This window comes from Spermophilus citellus, assembly GCF_964194105.1.
Source record: "Spermophilus citellus genome assembly, chromosome: 10".
Taxonomy (NCBI): domain Eukaryota; kingdom Metazoa; phylum Chordata; class Mammalia; order Rodentia; family Sciuridae; genus Spermophilus; species Spermophilus citellus.
In genome coordinates this window covers 24,142,822-24,170,100 of record NC_138197.1, presented here as the reverse complement: position 1 = coordinate 24,170,100, position 27,279 = coordinate 24,142,822, and the positions used below count along the sequence as shown (strand labels likewise).

Here is a 27,279-nt window from a genome sequence, read left to right as displayed (position 1 = left end):
TCTGAAATATCTAAACCAGTGCTATTCAGTAAATGTAATGCAAATCAAATATATGCAATTAAAATTTTTTTGGCAGCCGCATACAAAGTATGAAATTAATTTCTAAAATTTAATAATATATTTTCAGCCTAGTGTATTCAAATTTCATTTTAACACATACTCAGTATAAAAAATTATTAGTGGGATAGACTACATTCTTTTTACTGACTGTTTAAAATTCAGCATGTAGATTATACTTTCAGCACAACATAGCCACATTCAAATGCTCATTAGCCATATGTGGCATTGAGACATTGTCAAGGCTTTTGTCAAAATCCTCACTTGAAATGGGAGCAGTGTGACCTTTGGAGTCAGATCTAATTGAGCTTGAATTCCTACTTTGTTCTTTCTAGCTTTGATATGTGATATAAAATATACATACATAGAAATATTCTACCTATCATAATAGGCTATCAATAAATTGTAACTGTTATCAATCTTAAATATTCATAGGCTGAAGAAATCAGACCCGAGTGGTCAGAGCAGAAAATGCCTTTGAAGTGGAATTTTAAAGTCCTATAGAGAGCTAAAAGTGTAGCTTAATGGTAGAGAGCTCATCTAGCATGTGTAAGACCTTGGTTTGATTCCCAGCACTACACACAAAACAAACAAAAAAAGCTCTAAAATCCTACAAAAGCAAGACTTCTTCACTCCTTTTTACATGTCTGTTAACACTTTGTCTTGAATCTATTATCCAAGCTATTGATGCCTTTATGTCTTATTTAGCACAATTTTTTGTGTTTGTTTAATTTGCACATGAGATCAGTGTTTAAAATATAGTACTTTAAAGCCCTTCAACAAATTAATAAGACTTCGCTGTCATCACTCAGTGATTTCAGGATTTTTTTTGTCTGTTTTTTTGTTTTGTTACTGGGGATTGAACCCAGGGGTGCGTTACCACTGAGTCATATCCCCAGCCCTTTTTTTTTTTTTTTTTTAAGAGAGAGTGAGAGAGGAGAGAAAGAGAGAGAGAGAGAGAGAGAAAGAATTTTTAATATTTATTTTTTTAGTTCTCGGCGGACACAACATCTTTGTTGGTATGTGGTGCTGAGGATCGAACCCGGGCCGCACGCATGCCAGGCGAGCACGATACCGCTTGAGCCACATCCCCAGCCCCCTTTTTATTTTTTATTTTGAGACACGGTCTCAGTTGCTTAGGCCCTCACTAAGTTTCTGAGACTGGCCTCGAATTTGGAGTCCTCCTGCCTCAGCCTCCCAAGTTACTGGGATTACAAGCATACGCCACCACACCTGGCAATGATTTAGGTTTTTGATATGACTAGAGCTTGCATGTAAATAATCAGGCTAATTTCCTTGCCCTCCAGGATTCTATTTTTTTATTATTGTTATTTTCTGATCCCTCCAGGATTTTATATCATAAGACTACAAGTTAAAAATAGGACACCAACTAATTATAACAAATGAAATAAATAGGGCACCAAGCCAGGCATGATGGCACATGCCTTTAATCCAAGCAGCTTGGGAGGCTGAGGCAGGAGGATCATGAGTTCAAAGCCAGCCTCAGCAACTCAGCAAGACCCTGTCTCTAAATAAAATATAATGGTTAAGTACCCCTGGGTTTAATCCTCAGTACCAAAAAAAGAAAAGGCACCGATTTTTGACATTATTTATTCTAATTCCTTGTATCCTTAGTTTGAAAATCTTCCAGTAACATGTTTCTTTTTCTTTTTTTTTTTTTTAGAAAAAATTTTTGGGTTGTAGACGTACACAAATCTTTATTTTGTTTATTTATTATAATGTGGTGCTGAGGATCAAACCCAGTGCCTCACACTTATTATTCAAATGCTCTACCACTGAGCCACAATCCCAGCTCCAGTAACATATTTCTTTAGTTCTTAAATATTATAGATGTTTTGGCTTTTAAAAGTGTTAAAATTATACTTTTAATTTTATTTGTTGTTATTTGATATTAATAACACAAGTATTTATCTGCAACATAAATAAGTTCTATCAGATAATTTCTAAGTAATTACAAAAAATTTATTAGATGGTACATTTATCTTACTATTTTAATAACTACTTTCCCAAATATGTATCTAATGCTATAGAATGCTTGGAAAAAGTGCAGCCCAAATACTAAAAACCATATCTTACATAAAACAATATGTTGAATAATCTTAGTCACTTTAGCAAAAGATTCAACAAAACAATAGTGTCTTTATATTTATTCATCTGAAAATTTAGAATTTTTCTTTTTTGTGACACAGACTTTTAAAAAATTCTCTACAGGCCAGTGACATATCAGGCATATCGTGAATGTACACTGGAGACCGCAGTTCATGCCAGCGGCTGGAGCAAGGTATTAACCAAATTATCTTTATTCTTACAAGATTTTAGTGTGATAATGGTAAAGTATAGGAGGAATCATTAGTGTATTACATTAAGAAAGTGTTAGAGCTCTTTAATGCGTAAATATAACTATGTTAAGTGGATATTTCTTATTTAATTGTTGTTTTGATTAATGCTACTTCTGCTTGGCCCAAAAATATGTCCCTCATAGTATGTTCTCCTTCCTTTCTGCACACTCTGAATTTCCCATCATTTCTTCATTTCCTTGTATTAGAGGTGACTTTTATCTCCATATGGTTATTTATTAAAATGTGAGTATATCTTGGAGAAGACTGACTTCATTTGAGAGAGATCTTCTTCTTGTTTTCTTAACTAATATCATTTGTGTCTTATAGTTTGAAAGTATTTTGTGTCATATCCCATCTGATTATCACGACCATCCTTTTAAGAAGACAGAATGAATTTTATTAGATTTTTGTGTTGTTTATTAGGTTAGATGACTAATCAGGAAAAAAAAGAAAGAAATTGCCTAGGTCTTCTTAACTAATAAATATTGGAGCCAACACTAGAGCTAAGATCTAAATTAGAAAATTTTAACCTCAGAGGGTTTTTTGTTGTTGTTGTTGTTGTTTGCTATACCATACTGTTTGTCCATTATCTTAGACTGTATTTTCTACTTATCACCTTGGAAAGGTGAGTATAAGAGGATGTAATATGAAGAAGTATGGCCCCCAGGTGATTTAGCATCAGGGAGGAAAAATTTCAGCACCAATATTTTTACAAATAGCCACCTCTACTCAGAGTTCTTTGTACAGTCATTCCTATATAGTATTCAGTATGCCTAGAGGATTGTTTACAGGACCACTCTCAGATACCAAAATTCGTTATGTTCAAGTTCCTTGTATAAAATGGTATTTGCATATAACTCTATATGCACTTCTCCTGTGTCCTTTAAATCATCTCTAGATTACTTAATTTAACTAATACACTGTAAATGCTATATAGGTACTTGTTATACTATATTGTTTAGAGAATAACAAGGAAAAACACCTGTGCATGTTCAGTTCAGATGCAGTTTTCCAAATATTTGCAGTCCAAGATTGGATATAGAACCCAAGGATATGGAAGGCTGGCTGTAAATAGGTCAGACAGTGTGACCATATGTGCCTAATTGATGTATATTAGGTATGCAATCTGATTTATTTCAAATCTCAGCCTTTTTAAAAAAAAAATTAATTGGTAGTCAACATTGTTTTTATCATGTACAACATGGTGTTTTGAAGTATGTATACATTGTAGAGTATTTAAACCTAGCTGATTAACAAATGTGTGACCTCATTTATCATTTTTGTGGTAAAAACACACACTCACCCTCTTCACATTTTTCAAGAATGTAATATATTGTCATTGATTATGGTCATCATGCTATGCAATAGATCTTTTGAAATATATTCCTCCTATCTAATGATAATTATGTATCCTTTGAACAAGGTCTCCCTATCTCGTTCTCTTCTTAACTATTGCAGTCTCTTGTAACCATTACATCTCCTTGTTTAACTAGATCTGCTTCTTTGAGATCAAAATTTTTTTAGTTTCTCAAACATCAGCTTTATCACAGATTAAATTTATTTAGGCAGGTTAATTAAGCTTTCTGAATCTTAGTTTTCTCATCTGTGAAATGGAGACAATACTACTAACTTTATACATTTAATTAGAATTAGTTGAGGTTATATGTGTAGCACATTATCTGTCACCATAAAAAGCATTCAGTAAGGGCTGGGGATGTGGCTCAAGCGGTAGCACGCTCGCCTGGCATGCGTGCGGCCCGGGTTCGATCCTCAGCACCACATACCAACAAAGATGTTGTGTCCGCCGAGAACTAAAAAATAAATATTAAAAAAAAAATTCTCTCTCTCTCTCTCCTCTCTCACTCTCTCTTTAAAAAAAAAAAAAAAGCATTCAGTAAAAGGTAAACGATTTATACCATGTAAAGAGAGACCAGAGTAGTATTATAAGCACTCAGCAAACAGCAACTAATGTACTAGTTTCTGTTTTTGTTTTTCAGTGCTTGGGATGAAACGCAGGGTCTTACACATAGTAGGCAAGCGTGATACCACTGAGCTTCAACTCCAGCCCTTCTTAATTTTACTTTATTTACTTATGTATATTTTTTGCAGTACTGAGATTTGAACTCAGGGTCTCACACATTCTAGGCAAGTGCCGGACCACTGAGCCCTACACTTTGATTTTGAGACAAGGTCTTACAAAATTGCCAAAGCTGACCTTGAATTTGAGATTCTCCTCCCTCAGTCTCCTCAGACTCTGGAATTAGAGGCATATGCCACTGTACCTGGCTTAATATACTAGTTTTAATACACAAGACCTTGTCCTTATGCATCATATAACAATGAAGGTTTATTTTGAGGATTGCATCCTTAGGCGACCTCATTATGTGAACATGTAAAGTGTATACAAATTAAGACTGGTACGGGTCTGGGGTTGTGGCTCAGGGGTAGAGTGCTCACCTAGCACGTGCAAGGCACTGGGTTCGATCCTCAGCACCACATAAAAATAAAATAAAGGTATTGTGTCCAACTACAACTAAATAAACAAAATATTTTAAAAAAATTAAAACTGGTACAATGTCACTAGGTAGTATAATCTTACAGGACCACTGACCTGTGGTTCATTTTTGACTGAAACATTATGCATCACATGACTATTGTTACTTGTATAGAGTTTCAGAGTGTTTCTTAGTTCATAATTTATTAAAATATATTTTTTCCTCATTTTTTTGGAACAAAGAAAAATACAGACATTTGAAATAGATTTTATAAATAACAATGAGCTTGGTAATGATATATTTCTTAGTATATCAAACATCATATACTTAGGTAATAATTTTACTAGTTTTCTTCTCCTAGTTTTCTTTTCTTTCTGTTGCTTCTATCTAGTAACTGTTAGAGTAAATTCTTGTATGCCCTACCCTTCACTGCCCCCATCCTAGAATGATCATAAAAAATCTAAGTCAACCTGGTCTTCACTGCCCTTTTTCACCCTTCCTGTTTTTATCCATTTCCTGTTAAATGGATGGTCCCTCATCTGGATCAGGGGGCCAACTGTTGACTTATTTAAGAAGCTGTGGCTTAAATACCTCAAGTTAATGAGGCATGCCAATTAGAATATTACATTTTCTGCTGAATCTAGTATTACTTTCCTTCTAAATTCTCAAGGACTAAAAAGAATCTGGTTTATGATATTAGGCTGCTGAAATCTACCCTCCCTCATTCCAATTAAAATCTAGAATGGTTCACATCAAACAGTAAGCTTACAGTTTACATTCAGCATGAGGTTTGCAAAATTCCAGTCTTTTTTTTTTTTTTAGTCTTCAACACCTTGTTTAGCCACCTGATAGAAGCAAAACTATACAACATCCTGCCATGTCACCCCAAAAACAATGTTTTTACTCGTTTTTATTTTGTTTTGTTTTTGTTTGTTTACCATGCTGGAGTTTGAGCCCATAGACTTACACATACTATGTAAGCACTCTGTCACTGAACTGCATCTCCAGGCCACACTTTTTTGATAGCTGAATGGGTCATTAGCAAAGGACCTATAGTGCTTTTTAAAGGGGGAAACAAATAAAAGCTGGGCATGGTGGAACATGCCAACATGCCTGTGATCCCAGCGGTTTGGGAGACTGACACAGGAGGATTGTAAATTTAAAACCAGTTTCAGCAACTTAGAGAGGCCCCAGAGCAACTTAGCAACACCCTATCTCAAAATAAAAAGGGCTGATGATATGGTTCAGTGGTTAAACACCTCTGTGCTCAATCCTTGGTACCAAAAAAGTGGGGGGGGGCAAAAATTTGATATAATATTGCTTGCTATCTAGCAAGTCAATAAAGCACCAATCAGGGGAAAAAAAATGTCTACAAAGCATGCCAGGTTAGGGACAAACTGAGTATCGATTCATTTGTAAAGAAATTTTTAAAGCATCTTTATAGAATACTCTTTAAATATGTTTAAAAGAGTAGATGGAAAAAGCTGGTTATGAACATACATTAGTTATATGATCTTTTGTTATTAAAAAAAAAAAAAAAAGGACATCAGACTGGGAGTGCAGCTTGGTGGTAGAATTTGTGCTTACCATATGTGAGGCCCAAAAATGTACATGTATAAATGTAGAAAATATATATATATATAATCTCAAAAAAATGATATTTGCCAAAATATTAAATAATCCATTGTAGCTATCTTGGAATTGTGATTTTTTTTTTCCTTGTGGGTATTTTTTTTCCCTGTCTACTTATAAAAAAGGAGAAAATGACCATCAAAGAGAAAAAAACCAAATCTGTTTTCATCTGTTTCTCCACATATTCTTCCTTCTCTTCCCCTAGATTAATGAAGTAGACCTTAGACATCATATTTTATTCATAAACACATTAGTATATATTCCTAAGAATAATGTATTTCTTTTACCTTATTTTGGGGGATACTGGGAATAGAACCCAGGGCCTTGTTCATGCTAGGCAGGTATTCTGCCACTGAGCCACATCCTGAGTCCTATATCTTCTTTTTAAAACCTACTGATTGGGGCTGGGGTTGTGGCTCAGTGGTAGAGTGCTTACCTAGCATATGTGAGGCACTTGGTTCGAGCCTCAGCACCACATAAAAATATACAAATAACACATAGAAAAAACCTACTGATGCTATCATTAGCACACTTAAGAATATTAACAGTAATTGTTTAATATTGTCACATAATTTACTAGGTATTCATTTTCACTCATTCGTTTTTGTTACTGTGAGTTAAGCCCAGTGGAGTTAAGTTGCATCTACATCTCCTAGCCCCTTTTATTTTTTTATTTTGAGACTTAACATCTCACTAAGTTTCTAGACTGGCCTCTAACTTTTGATCCTCCTGCTTCAGCTTTTTGAGTATGCATCACTGTGCCCAGCTGCTAAATGTATTTTTAATTTAATTTTTAAATGTTTTAAGAAATTTTATCATAACTGTATGATTGTTTTCTTTCCACATTTTTTATTGGTTCATTATTATAGTTATACATAATGATGGGATTTGTTGTTAAACATTTATACATGCACACAATATAACAATATAATTTGGCCAATATCTCTTCTCAACACTTTCCCCCTCCCTCACCTCCCTGATGCCTTTCCTCTACTGATCTCCCTTTGAGTCCTGCCCCTGCCCACCTTTTTTTTTCTTCCTCTTTTTCCTCTTACCTACACATATGAGAGAAAATATAACCCTTGACCTCCTGAGTAATGGTCCTTCGTTCCATCCATTTTCCTGCAAATGTCAAACGTATTTTAAAGCTGGTTTATTTGAATCAAAGTCGGAACAAAGTCTGTGCATTGTTTTTGGTTGATATGTTTTGTTTTTTGTTCACTGAAATATAATTCACATAAAATTTGCCCTTCTGGAGTCAGGTCAGAGATTTTAGTATATTCACATTAGTTCATATAGACCTAGAAATGTGAATAGCGAGATCTTCTCAAAATGAATGGGAATTCAGTTTTATTTTAACATTAAAAAAACAAAACAAAACAAAAAAAAAAACCTTAGTGTCATGGTACACTCCTGTCATCCCAGATTCTCAGGGGGCTGAAGCAAGAGAATTGCAAGTTGGAGGCCATCTGGGCAATTTAGGAAAACTCTGTCTTCAAAATAAAAATTACAAAGGGCTGAGTCTGTAGCTCAATGACAAAGCACCCCTGAGTTCAATCCCCAGTATTGGAAAATTAATTAATTAATTAATTTAAAATAAAAAATAATATAAGAGGGATGAATACAAAACAATGTGGTTGCAGATTATATTGAATACTTTTTTGGAGGGGGTTACTGAGGATTGAACCAAGGGGCACTTTTACCATTGGGCTATATCCCCAGGCCTTTTTAATTTTTTGAGACAGAGTCTCTTTAAGTCACTACAGACCTCCTAAATTACTGAGGCTGGCCTCAAACTCATGGTGCTTCTGCTTCAGCTTCTGGGATTACAGGCATGGACCACCATGACCAGTAATATAGAATACATGTGGGTAGGAAAATGCCAAGTTAATGGCCATCAGTTGTAGAAGTAACTCATGAAGACTTTTAAAAAACAAATTTTTTTTAGATGTTGATGGGCCTTTATTTTGTTCATTTATTTATATGCAGTGCTGAGAATCGAATGCAGTGCCTCACTCATGCTAGGCAAGTGCTCTATCACTGAGCCACAACCCTAGCTCCTCATGAAGCTTTTGTGCATAGGCAAATGAACTGGGTTTAACTATTTAAAGGTTATTTAAACTGTGTTTTAAAAAGTCGGAAGTCGAGCTGGGTATGTAGCTCAGTAGTAGAGCCTTTGCCTAACATATATGCAAGGCTCTGGGTTTAGTCCCCAGCACTGCAAAATAAATAAATAAAATAAACTTTAAAAAGTAAAAGATAAAAGTCACTGTACAGGTCTATGAAGAAAGTATGTCACGTAAGAAAGCCTGGTCTATAATAGACATTAACAGTTGTGTGAGGAATGAAGGGGGGAAAATAAGTCATCTGACACAACATACATCAACAAAAAAAGTGTTGTCAATCAAACTAGAAAATGGTAGTCCATAAAATGAAATTTCTACACCCTGGTGACTATATTTCAAGAAAGACAGAATGAGAAGATCCAGAAAAGGACAATTTAAAGAATGAAATTAGGGGGCTAGCATTGTGGCTCAGTGGTAGCGTGCTTGCCTAGCAAGCACGAGGCCTTGGGTTCGATCCTCAGCACCACATAAAAACAAATAAAGGTATTGTGTCCTACTACAACTAAAAAATAAACATTTAAAAGAAAGAAATTAGGGCTGGGGTTGTTTCACACACATGAAGCACTGGGTTTGATCCTCAGCACCACATAAAAATAAAATAAAGGCATTGTGTCAATCTACAACTAAAAATAAAACATTAATAAGAAAAGAAAGAAAGTAATGTGATAAGAAGATTACATTTTGCCCAAATGTATAGTGAATGAGGGAATACAGTCAAATATTAAAATTGACAGAAGTGAAAGAGGATTGTAAAATCAGGGTATCTACTTTTTGATACATATGAAAAAGGTAATTTGGAACAATAAAAGAAATTCTAAAATGTTTGCACCTCATTTCCCCAAGAAGCAGTAGAGCTTATTATGAAGAGTTTCAAATTTTTATGTATTTATGGATTTTTGTGGGAAATAAAAATGTTTGAGGTTTAGAACATCTCAGGCCTTTGATTCTCATAGGATATGAATAGCAAGGCTGACTGATAAGTCCCTTGCCTGTTCTTGCCCAAGGCAAAATACTGGGGCTAGATGAACTTTTTTTTGTTTCTGTTTTTGTTAGCATGATAGATTTTCTTATTATGGGAAAAGCCTAGCATATTTGTCTTTATAGCCTTATGTCTTTCCATTAGTGTTAAAAACTGGATCTTCTAAAAGGTCAAAAAGTAAATGAATTTGTTTGTTTCATTCTCTGTCAGAGTTTAATATAGACTCCTTTGGGGCTTCTTAGAAGCCAAAGAATATTAGTATGAAGTATAAACTCACTGGGTATTTTTATTTGTCCTCCTCTGTGGAAATATTTTGTCAGCCCTTAGTTATTTTCTTGGTAATCCAGTAACAAGTAACAAGAATTGGTTTCATTTCCTTGTGCATTCCTTCTGCCATCGTGTAGACCTTTTGATGTTTTAGACAAGAGACTGCATACACATGGCTAGCTGAAATACTTAGTTTTTTCTTTTCTTTTTTTTTTTTTTTAATGTTGGGGATCAAATGGAGGGACTCAGGAATGCTAGGCAAGTGCTCTCCTATTAATTCTTTTTTCAATATGTAATTCTTCTTTTTGTTTTTATTACTGAGGATTGAACCTAGGGCCTTGCATATACTAGGTAAGGACTACCACTTAGCTGCATTTTCAGCCTAATATGCAATTTTTTTTGTAGTTGTATATGGACAGAATGCCTTTATTTTGTTTGTTCATTTATATGTAGTACTAAGGACAGAAACTAGTGCCTCACACATGCTAGGCAAATGCTCTGCCACTGACCCACAGCCCCAGCCCACATTTTTTTTTTTTTTTTGGAAGGCAACAGACTAGTTTGTTATAAATTTTGATGGCTTACCTTTTGTGTTATTGGGTACAGGTTATAATGCCTCCTTTTATATTTGATTTTTTATGATTTTTACAATATAGGTCATATTTTTTTAAAGTTCTTATTTTCAAATAATAAAAGAATATGGTTTAAACTATAAAAAGTACAGAAAGAGGTGCATCAAAAAATAGATTTTTTTTTCATCTTTGTTGACACTCACCTAGTTCCTCTTAAGCAACCACTATTTTTCGTTTCTTATATGTTTTTTCCAGAGATACTGTAGGGCTATACAAACTTATATGTGTATATGCATTTTGTTTTTGTTTCATGAATGATCCCTCATTCTCCTGTATCTTTCTTTCTTTCTCTTAAAGTAAATTTTGGTAGGGTATGAATGGGAACTGATTAATTAATTAATTAATTTTGTGATTGAGTACTGAACAGTCTCTTTTCAACTCTATTGGAAGACCAGAATTCATTAAATTAGTCTGCATTGAGTTGTTTTTAGTCTTCTGTTATTATAAATAATACACGATTATTTTTATATAATAATTCTACCACCCTATCATATAAAATATTCAGAAATATATGTAATATTGAGAAAAAGATTCTAGTAGGGGTTAGTGTTTTATGAAATAAACATATGAAATATAATGATACATCTGAGTATAATTTTCCAGTAGTTTGATATAAAAAATGCATTATAAGAATTTCAGAGTCAAAGGCCAAAAGTTCTCCCTGATAAGTAGATGCTGATGCACAATGAGGGGCATGGGAAGAATGGGGAAACTTTGGGCAAAGGGGAAGGAGGAGACATCATTACCCTAGGCATATGTATGACTGACATATGGTGCAACTCTACATTGTAAACTACCAAAGAAATGAAAAGCTGTGCTTCATTTGTATACAATGAACAATGCATTCTGCTGTCTTGTGTAACTAATTAGAATAAAAAAAGAAAAGAAAGAATTTCAGAGTGTCTCTCCCTGCCTCTATCTTTACATTGAAGATTTTGGTGCCTCTGATTTTGCTCCGACAAATGCTTTTGGAGTTGACAAGACGTGGTCAAGAACCTTTGAGTACCCTGCTACAATTCGGAGTGACATATCTGGAGGACTATGCAGCAGAGTACATCATTCAGCAAGGTGGCTGGGTATGAATTATTGTTTTTTAAAACATTTTTATTTAAAAGAAATTAGGCCCATTGTTTTTTTAAACAGCATTGGGTTATGTCTGTATTAGATGATGATCAGTGGAAAAGTTATTCATACAGTTTCAGTTAAGTTACTAAGATTTTACTTATAGTAAATTGATATATGAGACTTTTAAATACTTATTAATTATGAAATATTTCATACTAATAAAAATATATAAATAACTAAGGATGAATAATAATAAAATGAACACCAGTGTGTTTATTGCCTCAGTCCAAGAAAAAAATATGGTTAACATTTTGCAAGAGTGGTGCTGGCGATTGAATCAAATCCTCACACATGCTAAACAGCACTCTGCCACGGAGCCATACCCCCAGCCCACACAGCAACTCTTTTGAATCTCCTTATATTCCCCTCCTGAATTTTGACATATTTAAATTATAGCTTAATTATATATATATATGTATATTCTAGACAATAAATTATTGTACATGCTTTGAACTTCATCTAAATAGTATCATACTACACATATTCTTCTGTAACTCACTTCTTTTACTCAATATAATAGTGTTTTGTTTTTTATTATCAAAATTTTGAGTATGAAGACAGAAATGGTGTGACTCTACTTTATGTACAACCAGAGGCATGAAATATTGTGTTCTGTATGTGTACTATGAGTTGAAATGCATTCTGCTGTCATAGCAAATTAGAATAAATATTTTTTTTTTTTTAGAGAGGGAGAGAGAACCCTTTTTTTTTTTTTAATATTTACTTTTTTTTCTAGTTCTCGGCGGACACAACATCCCCGTCGGTACGTGGCGCTAAGGATCGAACCCGGGCCGCACGCTCGCGCCACCGCCCGAGCCACACCCCCAGCCCCAATAAATAATTTTTTAAAAAAAGAACAAGAAAAATTAAAAAGTACTTGAGACAGGTTCTTCTTATTTAATTGCCCAAGCTGATTTGGAGAGTAGCTGGGATTATAAATGTGTGCCATTGTACCGATATTATGTCTTTGAAGTTTACCTAAGTCAGTTTCTTAACTTTTTTTCCCCCAGTATGGGGAATAGTACTCTGGGGCGTTCAACCACTAAGCTGTATTCCAAGCCCCCTTTTTTTTTTGCGGGGGGGGGGAGGTAGTGCTGAAAACTAAACTCCAGGCTTCAGGGCTTAACATTTACTAGGCAAGTGCTCTGCTATGAAGCCACATCCCCAGCACCCCCAGCCCTTTTTTTTTTTTTTTTTTTTTTTTTTTTTTGAGAGAGAGAAAGAGAGAATTTTTTCATATTTATTTATTTTTTTTAGTTTTTGGCAGACACAATATCTTTATTTGTATGTGGTGCTGAGGATTGAACCCAGCACCATGCGCATGCCAGGCAAGTGTGCTACCTCTTGAGCCACATCCCCACCCCCACCCCCACCCCCACCCCCACCCCCGCCCCCAGCCCTTTTTATTTTATTTTTATTTTTGGAAATGGTCTTGCTAAGTTGCCAAGGCTAGCCTCAAATTTGTGATCCTCCTGCCTTAGTGTCCTAAGTTACTAGGATTACAGGCATGTGCTACTATGTCTAACTCTAAGGATCCTTTCTAGACATCTTTTCCTCCTAATAATCTCCTCCTTCTCCCAATGGAATTTTAATGTTCGTTTATTATGTACTGTGTGGCCTTTTGCAGGGCCACAGACAATTGTAATGTGTAACATTTCCCCTGTGTCTCTGAAACATTTTTCACCCTTAATATCATTCCCATTGAGAATGAATGATCTAGGTTGATTCATTGGCTAGTGTTTGTTGTAAAAATATGACAGTTTATTTTCAATGGGTATTTCCACTATTTTGCTAATGCATATGTGTAAGAATTTCTGTGTAGAATTTCTGGATCATAAAGTTATAGACAAGTTTTAATTTACAAAGTAATGAGTTTCTGTCACTCTGCATCTTCCCCTTTACTTGGTTAAGATGTCAGTCATGTATAGCCAAGATTGTTTTAAGAAAGAAGTAAGGGTTGGCATGGAGATGCATGCCTATAATCCCAGCTACTCACGAGACTAAGGCAGGAAGATCTCAAGTTTGAGGATAGCCTCTGACTTAATGAGACTGTGTCTCCAAATAAAATAAAAGGGGGTTGGAGATACACCTCAGTGATAGAGTACATATCTAGCATGTTGTTAGGCCCTGGATTCAATCCCCAGTACTGCAATAAAAGAAAAAAAAATGAATTTGTCCTTCCTAGGATTTATCTCTATATCTTATCTTTTTACTTAAATTTATCGTGTACCAAGCAATTATTAATCATGCAACACGCTCTTGAGTGCCTGTTATACACTATGCTCTATCCTGGACTTGACTGCTATGAATAAAGAAAATCCTTGACCCAAAGGAATTTATATTCTCATGGAAGTAGACAAACAATTAAGATATATAGCCAGGCACAGTGGCATATATCTGTAATCCCAATAGGCTGAGACAGTAGAATCGAGAGTTCAAAGCCAGCCTCAGCAATTTAGTGAGGCCCTAAGCAACTCAGCATGACCCTGTCTCTAAATAAATATTAAAAAAGGTCTGGGGATGTGGCTCAGTGGTTAAGGCCTCTGGGTTCAATCGCCGATACCAAAAAAAAAAAAAGGCAGTGTATCCAGTAGTTACATATGCCATGGAAAAAATAAGACAGGAAAACATAAATGGGATAGGACTTGAAGTTTTTATATCAGCCAAGTGAGAACTCACTGCTGTCTAAGCAAAGATTGTACTATTCTCCCTGTTTTAATCCCACCTTATTCTCTTTTTTCTATTTATACCCTAGGAGTAGAGTTTTCTATTTCTTTTTTTCCCTCTCTTTCATGGTGTGTGTGTGTGTGTGTGTGTGTGAGAGAGAGAGAGAGAGAGAGAGAGAGTCTGTGCCTGTGTATCTTGGGATTTGAGTGTTGTTGTTTTGGGTGGTGCTAGGGATGTAACCCAGACTTTCACATATGCTAAGCATGCATTTTTAAGCTGTGTTAAGTTGTAATTTACCTAATAGTTAGTGATAGTATAGTGATTTTATAAACTTTGCACATTAAAATTTTTAGCCACTATACATCTAAGAATTTGAGCTAATAAAAAAAAGTGGAAATTTAATTAACATGGATACTAATGTAGAGTGTATTAGGTTTAGATACTTGTTAAATGCTTTTTTTTTTTTTTGGTATTGGGGATTGAAACCAGGGCACTTAACCACTGTGCCACATCCCCAGCCCTTTTTTGTATTTCAGACAGGGTCTCACTGAGTTGCTCAGGTCCTTGCTAAATTACCGAGGCTGGCTTTGAACTCACAATTCTCCTGCCTCAGCCTTCTAAGCTGCTGGGATTACAGACGTGCACCACTGCACCTGGCTGTTAAACACTTATTGAATGAAATGCTGAGCATTTGTAGGAAAATAAGAAGTATTCTGATGCTGCTGTTTTGTTTTTGGTATGGGAGATTGAACCCAGAATGCTTAACATCCCCAACCTTTTAATTTTTTTTTTTTTTTTTTTTTGAGAGAGAGAGAGTGTGTGTGTTTTTTTTTTTAGTTTTCTGTGGACGCAACATCTTTATTTTATTTTCATGTGGTGCTGAGGATCGAACCCAGCGTCCCGCGCATGTCAGGCCAGCGTGCTACTGCTTGAGCCACATCCCCAGCCCCCTTTTAATTTTTTATTTTGAAATAAGATCTTGCAAAGTTGCTTAGGGCCTCACTCAGTTTCTGAGGCTGGCTTTTAACTTGCAATCTTCCTGCCTCAGCCTCAAGTGAGCCACTGGGATTATGGGCATGTGCCATTGTGCTCAGCTCCTGTTGTTGTTAAAAATAAGAACTATGATAAATTGTTGCCATTTTTTTTCCTATTCTAGGGTTCTCTTCTTTCTTCCACCCACCCTCCACCTGCCACTACCCTCCCTCCCCCTTTTTTTGACCAGTGTACTGTGTGATTCCTGTGAGAGCCAAGGGACGCCTCAGGTTAATTTCCACTTAGCTTATGTGGTGCTTTACAACAAAGGAAGAAGAAAAACACAGAAGAGTGTTATAAATTCCCTTCCTGATTCTGTTTTATTATGACAGTGCATTAAAGTTTGTCTATGGTTATAATTGTTAGATGGAAAGTATTTGATTTAACTCAAATATTTGCGCTAAAGACAGAAAGTTACCATATGAATAACAAGTTTATTAATATTTAAAATATGATTTCATCTGTAAATTTAAATGTCTGATCTGTATTTCACATTGTTAGGTCTAAGCCATCCATTTCTTTGTATTTAATACCAAGATACTGGGGCTGGGGTTGTAGCTCAGTGGTAAAGCACTTGCCTGGCATGTGAAGCACAGGGTTTGATTCTTAGCAGTACATATATATATATAAATAAAGATCCATTGACAACTAAAAAAAAAAGATCAAAATAAATAAATAAAACCAAGATACTGCTTTTCTGCCAGTCAGTGTAGTTGTTTTCTCTGAAACAAAGTGTCAGCATATATCACCTATTAGGTCCTTTTGTTGAACATTAGGTTGTCAGCTCTTAAAACCATTCCAGAAGAAAAGCATTTCACTACATGATGTAGCATGTCTGTTATATCAAGTCTATAGTATGATTTCCACAAGGAATGTGTTTGTTTTCACCACTTGACAACATCAGGGTGAAACAAACTGCATAGCTCTCTGTGTGGACTAGTTTTGAAAACCTACAGAGAAGGAGAAAGTGCTGGCAGCCATATCTGTTTGGTAATGGGATGATGGTATGTACTTGGTCAAGCTTTGGGCATAGATTTGCAGAGAGAAAAATATTTTATTAACTCATTTATTAACAAAATGGCTGAGATAAATGTGTTTTGGAGTTTTGCAGATGGTTTTGCTTTTTTTTAATGACCATTGTTTTGTGATTATTTTCTTAGTATATTTAAGCTGATTTTTCCTTTGTATTGGTATTGAAAGAGCATTTATTGAGTTTTAGATATGATGTGATGAGTTTGACTTTAAAATGGCTGCAAGTTGAGGTGTTAAAAGCAAACAACAGGGGCTGGGACCTGGGCTCAGCAGTAGAGTGCTCGCCTAGCACATGCAAGGGGCTGGGTTCGATCCTCAGCACCACATAAAAATAAATTTTAAAAAATAAAGGTATTGTGTCCAACTACAACTAAAAAAAAAAAAAAAAAAAGCAAACAACAACAGGTGGCTGTGGCTTTGGCTCAGTGGCCGAGTGCTTGCCTCACACTTAAGAGGTTCTATCCTCAGCACCACTTAAAAATAAATAAAATAAAGGTATTGTGTCCATCTACAACTAAAAAAAAAAAATTTAAAAAAAACAAACAACAAAAAGAAACATGGCTATATATGATTTTTATCCTAGTTACTTTATTTGACTGGGACTTGGTCATATGATTCCAAACTTCTATACTTTAGACATGAAAGAGTCTTAAGTCAAAATTACTGATCTTCCCTATCATGTGAGAGTGGCATAGTTCTATATGCCCTTTAAGTGTCTGTGTGGAATAACACAGCTAAGGCTTCTGGTATATGGAGCACTGTCATGAGCAGCACCAACTCAGGTTCTTTTTCTTTTATTGATATGGAGTCTCACTGTGTTGCACAGGCTGATCTTGAACTCCTGGGCTCAAGAAATCCTCTTGTCCCTGGCCTCTTGGGTAGTTGGTACTACAGATGTGCACCACCCCACCCAGCCTAACTCATGTTCTTTCTCTTCATTTTCCAACAGAATGACCTACTAGTGTTTATTTTATCTAACAACATCACCTTAGAGGGATGATTTTCCTGCATATTTTTCAGATTTTCTGTGAGCTGTACTAATGAAATCACTAATAGTATCTGCCTGGTTCATAAGAATTTTCTGAAGATTAATTGATAATATCTATCATACTGCTGAAGCCCTTAGAGGTTAATTTTAGTAAACAGTAAGCCTTAATTGATTTCATGTGCTGTGCTAAGTGTTGACCATACAAAAGTTTTGTTGTTGTTGTTTTGGTTTGGTTTTGGTATTGAAGATTGAACCCAGGGAGACTTTACCACAGAGCTACATTATCAGACCTTTTTATTTTTTATTTTGAAACAGTATCACTAAGTTATGGAGGCTGGCCCCCTACTTGTCTCAGCCTCCTGAATTACTGGGATAACAGTTGTACACCACCGCGCCCAGCCAGAGTGTACCAAAGCTGAATAAAATACAGGCCTCAGACCTAGTTGAAGAAAATAAATATAAATAACTGTAGCATGTTATGTGCAGTGAATGATAGAGCTATGCTAAAAGTACAATGAGAAGGCAAAAGAAGGGAACAATTAACCAAGGTCAAGTATATAATATTGACTGAATTAGAAACATATATCTTAGATCTAATTAGTAGCTTTTCAGAGCTAGAGATAGAATATAACTTTTGATTGTTGTTTGTACTGGCATTAGAATGACGATGTAGGGATTTCTTGTTTGTTTATTTTCCTACATTGTTTTTGTTTGTTTCTTTTCATTTACTCTGCCTCTTCAGTCAGAGCATGATGCATTGCCAACAGAACTGAAAATTAAAAGATTTGTTTCTTGCCTTATCTCTGCCAAATACTAGCCCTGTGTTTGGGGGAAAATTCCTTTAACATTTCTGAGCCTCGGGTTCATCAACCTGAGGAATATCTGTCTCACAAAGATGTGAAATGTTTTGTGAAAATGTTCCATATTTACAAATGTCAAGTTTTCAGATGTGTCTCTAAGAGTGTGTTTCTATATTTATATAGATAGATAGATATAGTTTATTTACTTATTTATTTATATGTGTGCTGAGAATTAAACCCAGTGCTTCACACAGGCTAGGGAAGCACTCTACCACTGAGCCACAACCCAAGCCCAAGAGTGTGTGTTTTCCTCTGTCTGTTTAAGTCTGATTGAAATTTTCCTTGATTCTGATTTTTATTTGCCCTGCAGCCCTGTTAGGGCACAGAGTAGTTGGCAAGCTATGACTCTGACTCATCTCATTCCCTCCCTCCTCTTTCTCACTCTCATTTCCTGGGATTTTCTTGCTACGCTAGAAGTAAGTCTATCTCCTGAACAGAACAGTTCAAGTCCACTGTGGTAAGGCTTTTTATTTTTTCCAATGTCATGTACTAAACACCATGAAAAATTTAGTTTTACATAAAAGATTATTGGTGAAGTGTCATCCAGAGTCTGTCATAGCATTTTAAACAAAATTAATCTTTTGTCTCTTTTTCCTGACTCAAAACTTCTGATTTCTGTTTTAAGAATAGTAAACCTTCAAAAGATGGTGTTATTGTTTTATTCTAAGATACAGACTCTTGGAAACTTTTAGATTAATGATTTGTTAGAACAGTTTTTATACAGTGGGAGGTGACTTACAGAAAGTAATCTAAAAATTAGGTGGGTTGAAACTCAGATCAGTTTAGGTTAATGAGGGTAAGTTGTGTTTTATGAATCTGTTTTTTTGTGCAGGTGTTTTTACTGTGTTGTGTTCTGAAATGTATTTTTATGGCTCTTAGTCATCATGTTGGGTGGAAAGCTACTCTGGAATTTCTTTCATATTTTCGTTTTCTTTATTTGGTACTGGGGATTGAACTCAGGGACACTCGACCTCTGAGCCACATCCCCTACCCTATTTTGTATTTTATTTAGAGACAGGGTCTCACTGAGTTGCTTAGTGCCTCACCGTTGCTGAGGCTGGCTTTGAACTTGCAATCCTCCTGCCTCAGCCTCCCTAGCTGCTAGGATTATAGGTGTACACCAGCATGCCTAGCTTCATTTTTTTATTGTAGGTTAATAGTGATCAAAGAGGCATTTAGTTTTTGGTGTTCTGTTTGAATTTTATCTGTCCCCATTTTATAGATGAATACTTGAAGGAGAGATTTATGTAACGTGTAAGAAATGATGATGAAGGTTTGTTGGTATATCATAGGGGAAGTGAGTCCCTAGATGAAATTACCAATATGGCTGGGCTTGGGAATTCTGCCAGAGTATCCTCCAATGGAACAGTGAAATTCTTATAGCAGCTTATCAGCAGCTATGGCTCAGAAGTTAAAATATTCCTGAGGTGGCAGAATAATTTGTAATCAATGTGAACAAAAAGGAGTGAAACAATAAAGTATGATCAATATAAACATCAGGAAGCAGCTGCTGCAGATTTTGAAATTGTTCTTTGATTTTTGCTTAGCTCCTATCATCAAACCAAATCATATTTTGTTTTATTTTAAACTTATTTTGAAATATTCCCTTTTTCTCCTTATCTCCTTCTTCTCTGTTTCCCATTTTAATTGAAGAATTTCATGCACAAATCTTCATGTGTTTGCTTGAAGAAAATAAGAATTACCTCTTCTGTCTGCTTCTAGCCATAAATTCTAGAGATGCTGAGATACAGTGGGAAAAGTGGCAGAATGGGGATCCAGGGACTTCAGCCCAAGAGACAGGATAGCCCAGTGGGTGAAAGGATAGACCCTGGGGCATATTACCCAGTCCTGAGGTTGCGATTATGGTTTGGGGAGAATTATGTCTCCTCTGCAGCAGCTTCAGTTTAAGGAAATAATGAAACTCCCTTCTCATAGCATTGTGAGGTTTAAGTAGATTAATTTAAGCAAACTCTTTAGAACAAAGATAACAAGAGTTATATAAGGTTATCTGTTGTTACTAACATCCAATTCTAGCAAGCCAAGGAACTCCAGGTTTCATTTATTGAAAAAGGGAAAGGGCAGTTCTGATTCTTTATATACATTTAAACTGTCTCATGCCATATCACAGCTAGTTTTATATTTCTGAATCCTTTAAAGATACTCCTTTGCATTTTTCATATAAATAACACTAAAAGAGATGAATACTCTCAACAATACAAATATTTTGTTATAGAAGCAGTTGAGATTGTTGGAATTATTAGATGTTGTTATTCTACTTAAAATATAATGTGTTAACCCAAATAGCTCTGTTAGTGAAAGCCTCTTTGGTAATGACAGTAATTGTTAAGGAGAAGGGTGGTTATTTTTATAAGCATTTCAGTGGTCATGTGTTCTTTCTTCAAGACTGTACAAAAGCACAGAATATTTGGTGAATCTTTATTAAAATGTCACGTGTCCTAAATACAGAGATAAGTTGTAAGGTAGGGAAGCTATGACAATAAGGAATAAAGCTATTTAATCTGAATTGGCATTTAAGCAGTAGATTATACTAAAGTCATAATTGGATGCACTTGTTGCTGTAATGTCTTAAATGAGAAAGGCCCTCTAGCTGTGGAGCACACCATACACTTAAATCTTTTGTTACTGTAAGCTGTTAAAATAATAAGGGTGTGTACATATAGCTCATGGTAAAATGCATGCTGAACATGCACAGGAACCTGGATTTGATCCCCCATACCACAAAAAAATAATAATATGGGGAAATGACTTTTTACAGTAAGTTACATGTGGGCTTATTCACTTTTCCCTTATTTCTAAATTACGGAGCTTTTGAAAGTTTGATTTCTTTTGTCCTGACTTAGAGCCTTAAAACTCTCCTTTCTGAGAATTTAAAATCTAACCTTTTTTGTTATGTCTCCTTTTTTGTTTGTTTTACTTGTTTTTTTCTTTTAAAATCAGCTTTAATTTTTAAAAGTGCAGGTAAGAAACTTGTTGAGAGCTCCTGTTAGCACTTTGACCCTTGGATGTCTTTCTGTTTGAAGAGCTATGTAAGACTATATCTTTTGAAAAGGCATAAAAGCAGATTACAAAACTTGTAGAACAGTGAGCAAAGAGTGAGAACAGGTGTGATTCTAAGACTAAGAATAAAAATTATGAAAAATTGGGCTGGGGGTGTGGCTCAAGCGGTAGCGCGCTCGCCTGGCATGCGTGCGGCCTGGGTTCGATCCTCAGCACCGCATACCAACAAAGATGTTGTGTCCGCCGAGAACTAAAAAATAAATATTAAAAAGATTCTCTCACTCTCTCTCTTTAAAAAAAAAAAAAAAAAAAAAAAAAATTATGAAAAATTACTTTGTTTCCAAAAAACAAATGATTAAGAACGCTTTTTGAGGATTTTTTTGTGCAATATTTTAAATGCACACGAAAAACTAACAAGAACATACTGTTTTAACTCACTATTTAACATAACTCCAAAAATGGTAATTATTAACTTTCTTTTTTATTTTTTTATTTATATATGACAGTGGAATGCATTACAATTCTTATTTTACATATAGAGCACAATTTTTCATATCTCTGGTTGTATACAAAGTATATTCACACCAATTTGTGTCTTCATACATGTATTTTGGATAATAACGTCCATCACAATCCACCATCATTTCTAACCCCCTGCCCCCTCCCTTCCCCTCCTATCCCTCTGCCCTATCTAGAGTTCTTCTATTCCTTCCATGCTCCCCCTCCTTACCCCACTATGAATCACCCTCCTTTTGTCAGAGAAAACATTTGGCATTTGTTTTTTTGGTAACTTTCTATTTTTCACTTAACAAAAAGTCTACCCAGTTTTTAATTATCTAGATTTTTCAATGTGAAAGAAAGAATTTTAATATTAAGCAACACCTCATTACGTTTCCTTTTAGCTCAGTTGCAGATAATTGAGGATAGAGGATTACACGCCTGCTAACCCATATTATTAATTCCTTATTTAGGAATTTTGACAGAGAAAATAATTGTATTATAGTTAACAAGGAATAAATAGGAACTTGGTGCTATTTTATACTCTTACTACTTTTTCTTGCCTTTTTCTTCCTTCTTGTAAAATCATTCTGCTCAAGCACCTTTCTTTTGACCCTCTCCAAATGGCACTCCTTGAAGAGAGGGTTGGATAAATAGATAAACCTTTGAGTATAAGTTATCTAACACAGAGAAAGCCCTTCATCATAGGTGTTGAGGGTCTACCTAATTAGAATTGTGTGCTGGCAAAAAGGAATAAACATAACTTCACAGGACATTTGTTACGATTGTCCTCAATGTTGATTCTCCAGTCTCTTAAGAAAATTACAGAACTGGTTTCCTGAGTAAACAGTAGCAGATGTTTTCATCCATCTTGCTTATTGCCATCCTTCATTATTAGTGATTTACCAAGAATTAGCAAAGCTTACAATATCACAGATGTGGCTGTAAGTATTCAGTGAATGAAGTGATTACCTTTGCAATCAGTGAGAAGTTTCAATCACCCTCCCAGTCCCTGGCCTGTGTTCTAGAATCTCTTGGCTTTGGGTGCCATAAAGAAGGTCATTTTATTACAACAGCGTTGTGCTATATAACTTGTAGCAAAATTTGATACCCAGGTCCTACCTTTATTAAAGATTACCATTTAGTTGTTTGGGGTCGTAGCTTTAGCATAGGAATTCTTAAAAGTTCCACAAGTGTTTCAAATTAGGCAGCAAAGTTTGAGGGCCTGCAGCCATATAATCTCACCAACTAGATTACAAAGTCCTTGAAGGAGATTATACAATAATCTTAAACTTGTGTCTTCACATAGCAGACAACTGTGAATTTATTGGGATGCTCATTATATAAACATTTAATGGTCAAACATAAAGGAGTCAGTAATTAGTTGTTCAGACTAAACAAATACCAGGAAAGCTGTGGTAAAGTATAGATATTTCTAATCATTGTTGAGAATAAAAAGAAAAATAATTGTGCAGTGTAGTAGGCATCCTCAGGGAGGGCTTCTTTAAAGAAAGAAGTAAAGGATCTTTGTTGAAAAGCAGCAGAGATTAGGAAGATGAGTTTGGGGATCCAGCTTAGGTAGCTGGAAGGGGCCATGACTCAGAGTATCAAGAGACCTCTGCTAGGACATGGAAAGTGTTTGTTATATTCTGAGTCTTCTGTGTTGAAGCCAGTTAAGAGATACCCTAAACTGAGCGTTGGTTATGAGTTCAGTTCTGTTCAGATCTCCACTGAAAATCTTTCTTTTCTGTTTATAGTAGAAGTTGGAAACAGATGTATTTCCTCTTCAGAGAGACATGCAGATCTAAAACAGCTGGTGATGGCATGTTATCTTACACATCCTGAGTGTTCTATCCATAAGGGATGGTGATTCCAAGGCAGCAGTAATACAGAAAAGGGTTCCAGCTATCTCAGTGAAAAAGACCCCACAGGGATGGGGATGTGGCTCAAGCAGTAGCGTGCTCGCCTGGCATGTGTGTGGCCCGGGTTCGATCCTCAGCACCACATACAAAGATGTTGTGTCCGCCAAAAACTAAAAAAATAAATATTAAAATATTCTCTCTCTCTCTCTCTCTCTCTCTCTCTCTCTCTCTCTTTAAAAAAAGAAAAGAAAAAGACCCCACAGCCAAGAACTGAACCACCTTATCCAAGTTAATTATTATATTAATAATGTTAATTATTATATTAATGTAGTACTAACTTTGTATAACATATAATTATAATTGATACAATAAAAAAGTATGGAATCCTATAAGCACACGAGGAGAGTGGAGTAGATGCATACTCTTTACTATGTTTTGAAGCTAAGAGTAACAGGTAAAATACTGAGGTGATGAGGATTCAGATGGGCACAATTAAGGGAAGCATGTTTTCTCCCCTTAAGTACTTATGATCTATAAATGGCCCCTGAATTATGATGGTTTGACTTGTGATTCTTTGACATTATGATGCACATGTGAGTGCAAATATATATACAGCCATTCTTTTTTATTTTTTTAAGAATTTAACTTTTATTTTATGTATTTGTTTTCATGTGGTGCTGAGGATCAAACCCAGTGCCTTACCCATGCTAGACAAGTGCTCTACCACTGATCTACAACCCTAGCCTTACATATAGCTATTCTGTTTTGGCTTTCAGAGCAGTATTCAGTAAATTAGTTATGAGATATTCAGCATTTTATTATAAAATAGGCTTTGTGTTAGACAGTTTTGCCCAGCTGTAAGCTAATGCATGTGTTCTGAGCATGTTTAAGGTAGATGAGGCTAAGCTAAGTTGTTCAGTAGGTTAAATGTGCTAATGCACTTTCAACCTAAGATATTTTAAGATTATAGAGTTTATCAAGATGTAACCCTGTTGGGGCTGGAGATGTGGCTCAAGCTGTAGAGCGCTCGCCTGGCATGCGTGAGGCGCTGGGTTCTATCCTCAGCACCACATACAAATAAAGATGTTGTGTCCGCTGAAAACTAAAAAATAAATATTAAAAATTCTTTAAAAAAAAAAAGATGTAACCCTGTTGTAGGTTAAGGAGCAACTGTAATTTAAGAGATCTAATAATATAATATGGTACGAAATGTATTATTATAATACTCTGTGTGGCCTAGACTCAGCTATCTAGGAGATGAGGAGAAATAAAGATTGGGTACAGTGGTCCAGATGTGATGGCCTTTAAGCCAGACCCTGTTGGAGCCAGATCACAGATCTTAAACTAGAGTTCCTTGATAGACTTCAATGGTATTTATATGAATGGAGTCTTATACATAGGGAGATGTCTTATACATTATTTCATATTTGCAAAACATTTTCTGCTCCCTCAAAATGGTAAAAATCCCAAATTAGGTGACAGGGTTTAGGAATTTACTACAGCACCTGTAGAGGACAATGAATAAACTCATCAATATAAGGCTTCCCTCTTTTGTGGAACCTAGAATATGATGAAGACAAATTTGTGGTAGGAATAGAGAGGAAAGATTGGCCTTATCCCCACTCATGCTCTTCTAATACTAGTATGCTGTGGCCTTTTAAATTTTAATATTTGCTTTCTTAGGAAAATATTAATGGGTTCCAGAAGGAATAATGTATTCTAAATATTGTATGACTTTGCCCTTTTGTTTTTAACTGAAGGAGTCAGATAATTAGAAATAGATTTTAATATAGCAGTACTTATTTTATAAAATTCAACTGAGCCCTTATCTAATGGCCAGATGGCACCTTAGCATCATCTTTTCTGTTCTGAGATGTTGATGGGGTGAAAGAGGGATTTATTAGAAGTGGAAAATTTAGTTTATTTATCAGTAGAACTAAGATCTTTATCAGTCTTTTATCTGCTGCATTTGGTTATGAAGGGCTGTTTGTTAACATTCATTATTGATGATAGTCCCAGAAATGTTAGATGGTTTTATATTATCAATCGAATACAAATAGAGCAAGAGTTGAAAGAAGTGAAATCCCATATGATTGTAGATGCAAAAGTCTCTCTTTTTGGTCCTAAGTACTTAAAACAAAACAAAACAGGGGATTATTGTTTCAAATTGTTTCAAATTGTTTTTGCTTTTTTTTCATATGTGTGTGATACTGGGGATTGAACCCAGAGGTGCCCTACTATGCTATACTACTAGCCCTTTTTTGTTTTTTATTTTGAGACAAAATCTCACTAAAGTACCAAGACTAGCCTCAAACTTGGATCCTCCAGCCTCAGCAAGTCTCTCTTATTAATATGGGGTCTCACTATGTTGCCAGGTCAGCCCTGAACTCCTGGGCTCAAGTGATCCTCTTGAGTCAGTATGGAGAACAGGCTGTGCCCTGCTCAGAGTTGCTCCATAATGTATAGAATAGCAGTCCTCAGACTGTACCTAAACCTGACTGACTCCATTTTGTAAAGTAGACGAACTCCATTTTGATTACAAGTGCCAAGACAGAATGTCTCTATACCTTGTTTGTGCAAGTAAACAACCACATCTGCCCAGTGCAACCTTAGGCACAAATTGATAAATAATTTATACATATTCATCAAATTCAGTCATGGAGTATCTGGACATACAGACATCCCAAATCACATCAGAAACACCAGATATAGGAGCTTATCAGCTTCATCAAATGCAACCCCCTCACCTAAGACCCATAAAAAGAGGAACTCTCTGAAACTGGCATAGCTAGCTCACAACACCCAGCCTGTGCCCAGCTAAAGACAGTATGAGTTTTTATAGGGTCTTTTTTTTTTTAATTTAGTTTTTTGAGTTTTAAAATCTTTGTTTTTGTGAATTGTGCACTGGGGATGGAACCCCAGGCCTTGCACATTCTAGGCAAGTGCTGATAAACACTGATTAACACCCCAGAACCCTAGAGTAACTTTTAAATCAGAGCTCTGATTCTACGTTTGTATCTCAAAGACTTCAGTTGCCCTACCATTGCTTATTGCTCAATGACCCTGTTTCTTAGCTATCATTCAGGTTTCTCTGTGGTCATGTTCTAACTGAGCTTTTCTATTTTTCCTGTAATTCATGCACTAATTAAACTCGGCTACTTGTTTTCTACTTTTTTCACGGGTCTGTGTCTTTGCTAGTATTGTATCTTCAGCTTGGCTTTTACTGTCAAAACCTTCCCCTGCTCCAGAGTCCAGTAAAACAGCTGAGTTTCTCCTTGAAGCTGTCATCCCCACATTCTCTCACCTCCACTAAAAGAACTCATTTTCCTATCTGAACTCTTAACTGGCACTTTGAATATGGCATAGCATTATTTTCATATCTACTAATTGATAAATCCCCTGAGTACAAGGTCATGCTTTTGTTTCCTCTGCTATATAGCACTAATTATTGCATCACATATGGGTGAATTATACTGAATATACATGAACTTTTTTTTCTTTAGTTGTAGATGACATAATAATTTTAATTTTTTTTTAACATTTTTTAGTTTGGAAGTGGTTGGAAACAATACCTTTATTTATTTATTTATTTTTATGTGGTGCTGAGGATCGAACCAGGGCCTTGCATGAGCTAGACAAGCGCTCTACC

At 35.5% G+C, this 27,279-nt stretch overlaps 1 protein-coding gene across 8 annotated transcripts in view; it reads left to right on the top strand.

Moving 5' to 3' along the window:
* Positions 1–27,279, top strand: part of BCL2L13 (BCL2 like 13) — a 79,014-nt gene that overhangs the window by 45,150 nt on the left and 6,585 nt on the right. For 5 of the 8 annotated variants that reach the window (XM_081311133.1, XM_081311135.1, XM_081311132.1 and 2 more), the window contains 2 exons: positions 2,290–2,359; positions 11,481–11,624. In XM_081311133.1, the coding sequence (XP_081167259.1) occupies positions 2,290–2,359; positions 11,481–11,624 (214 nt within the window). Of the gene's footprint in view, positions 1–2,289; positions 2,360–11,480; positions 11,625–27,279 lie in introns of those variants that run through there. The other 3 variants (XM_081311138.1, XM_081311136.1, XR_014024169.1) reach the window with 2 other exon arrangements.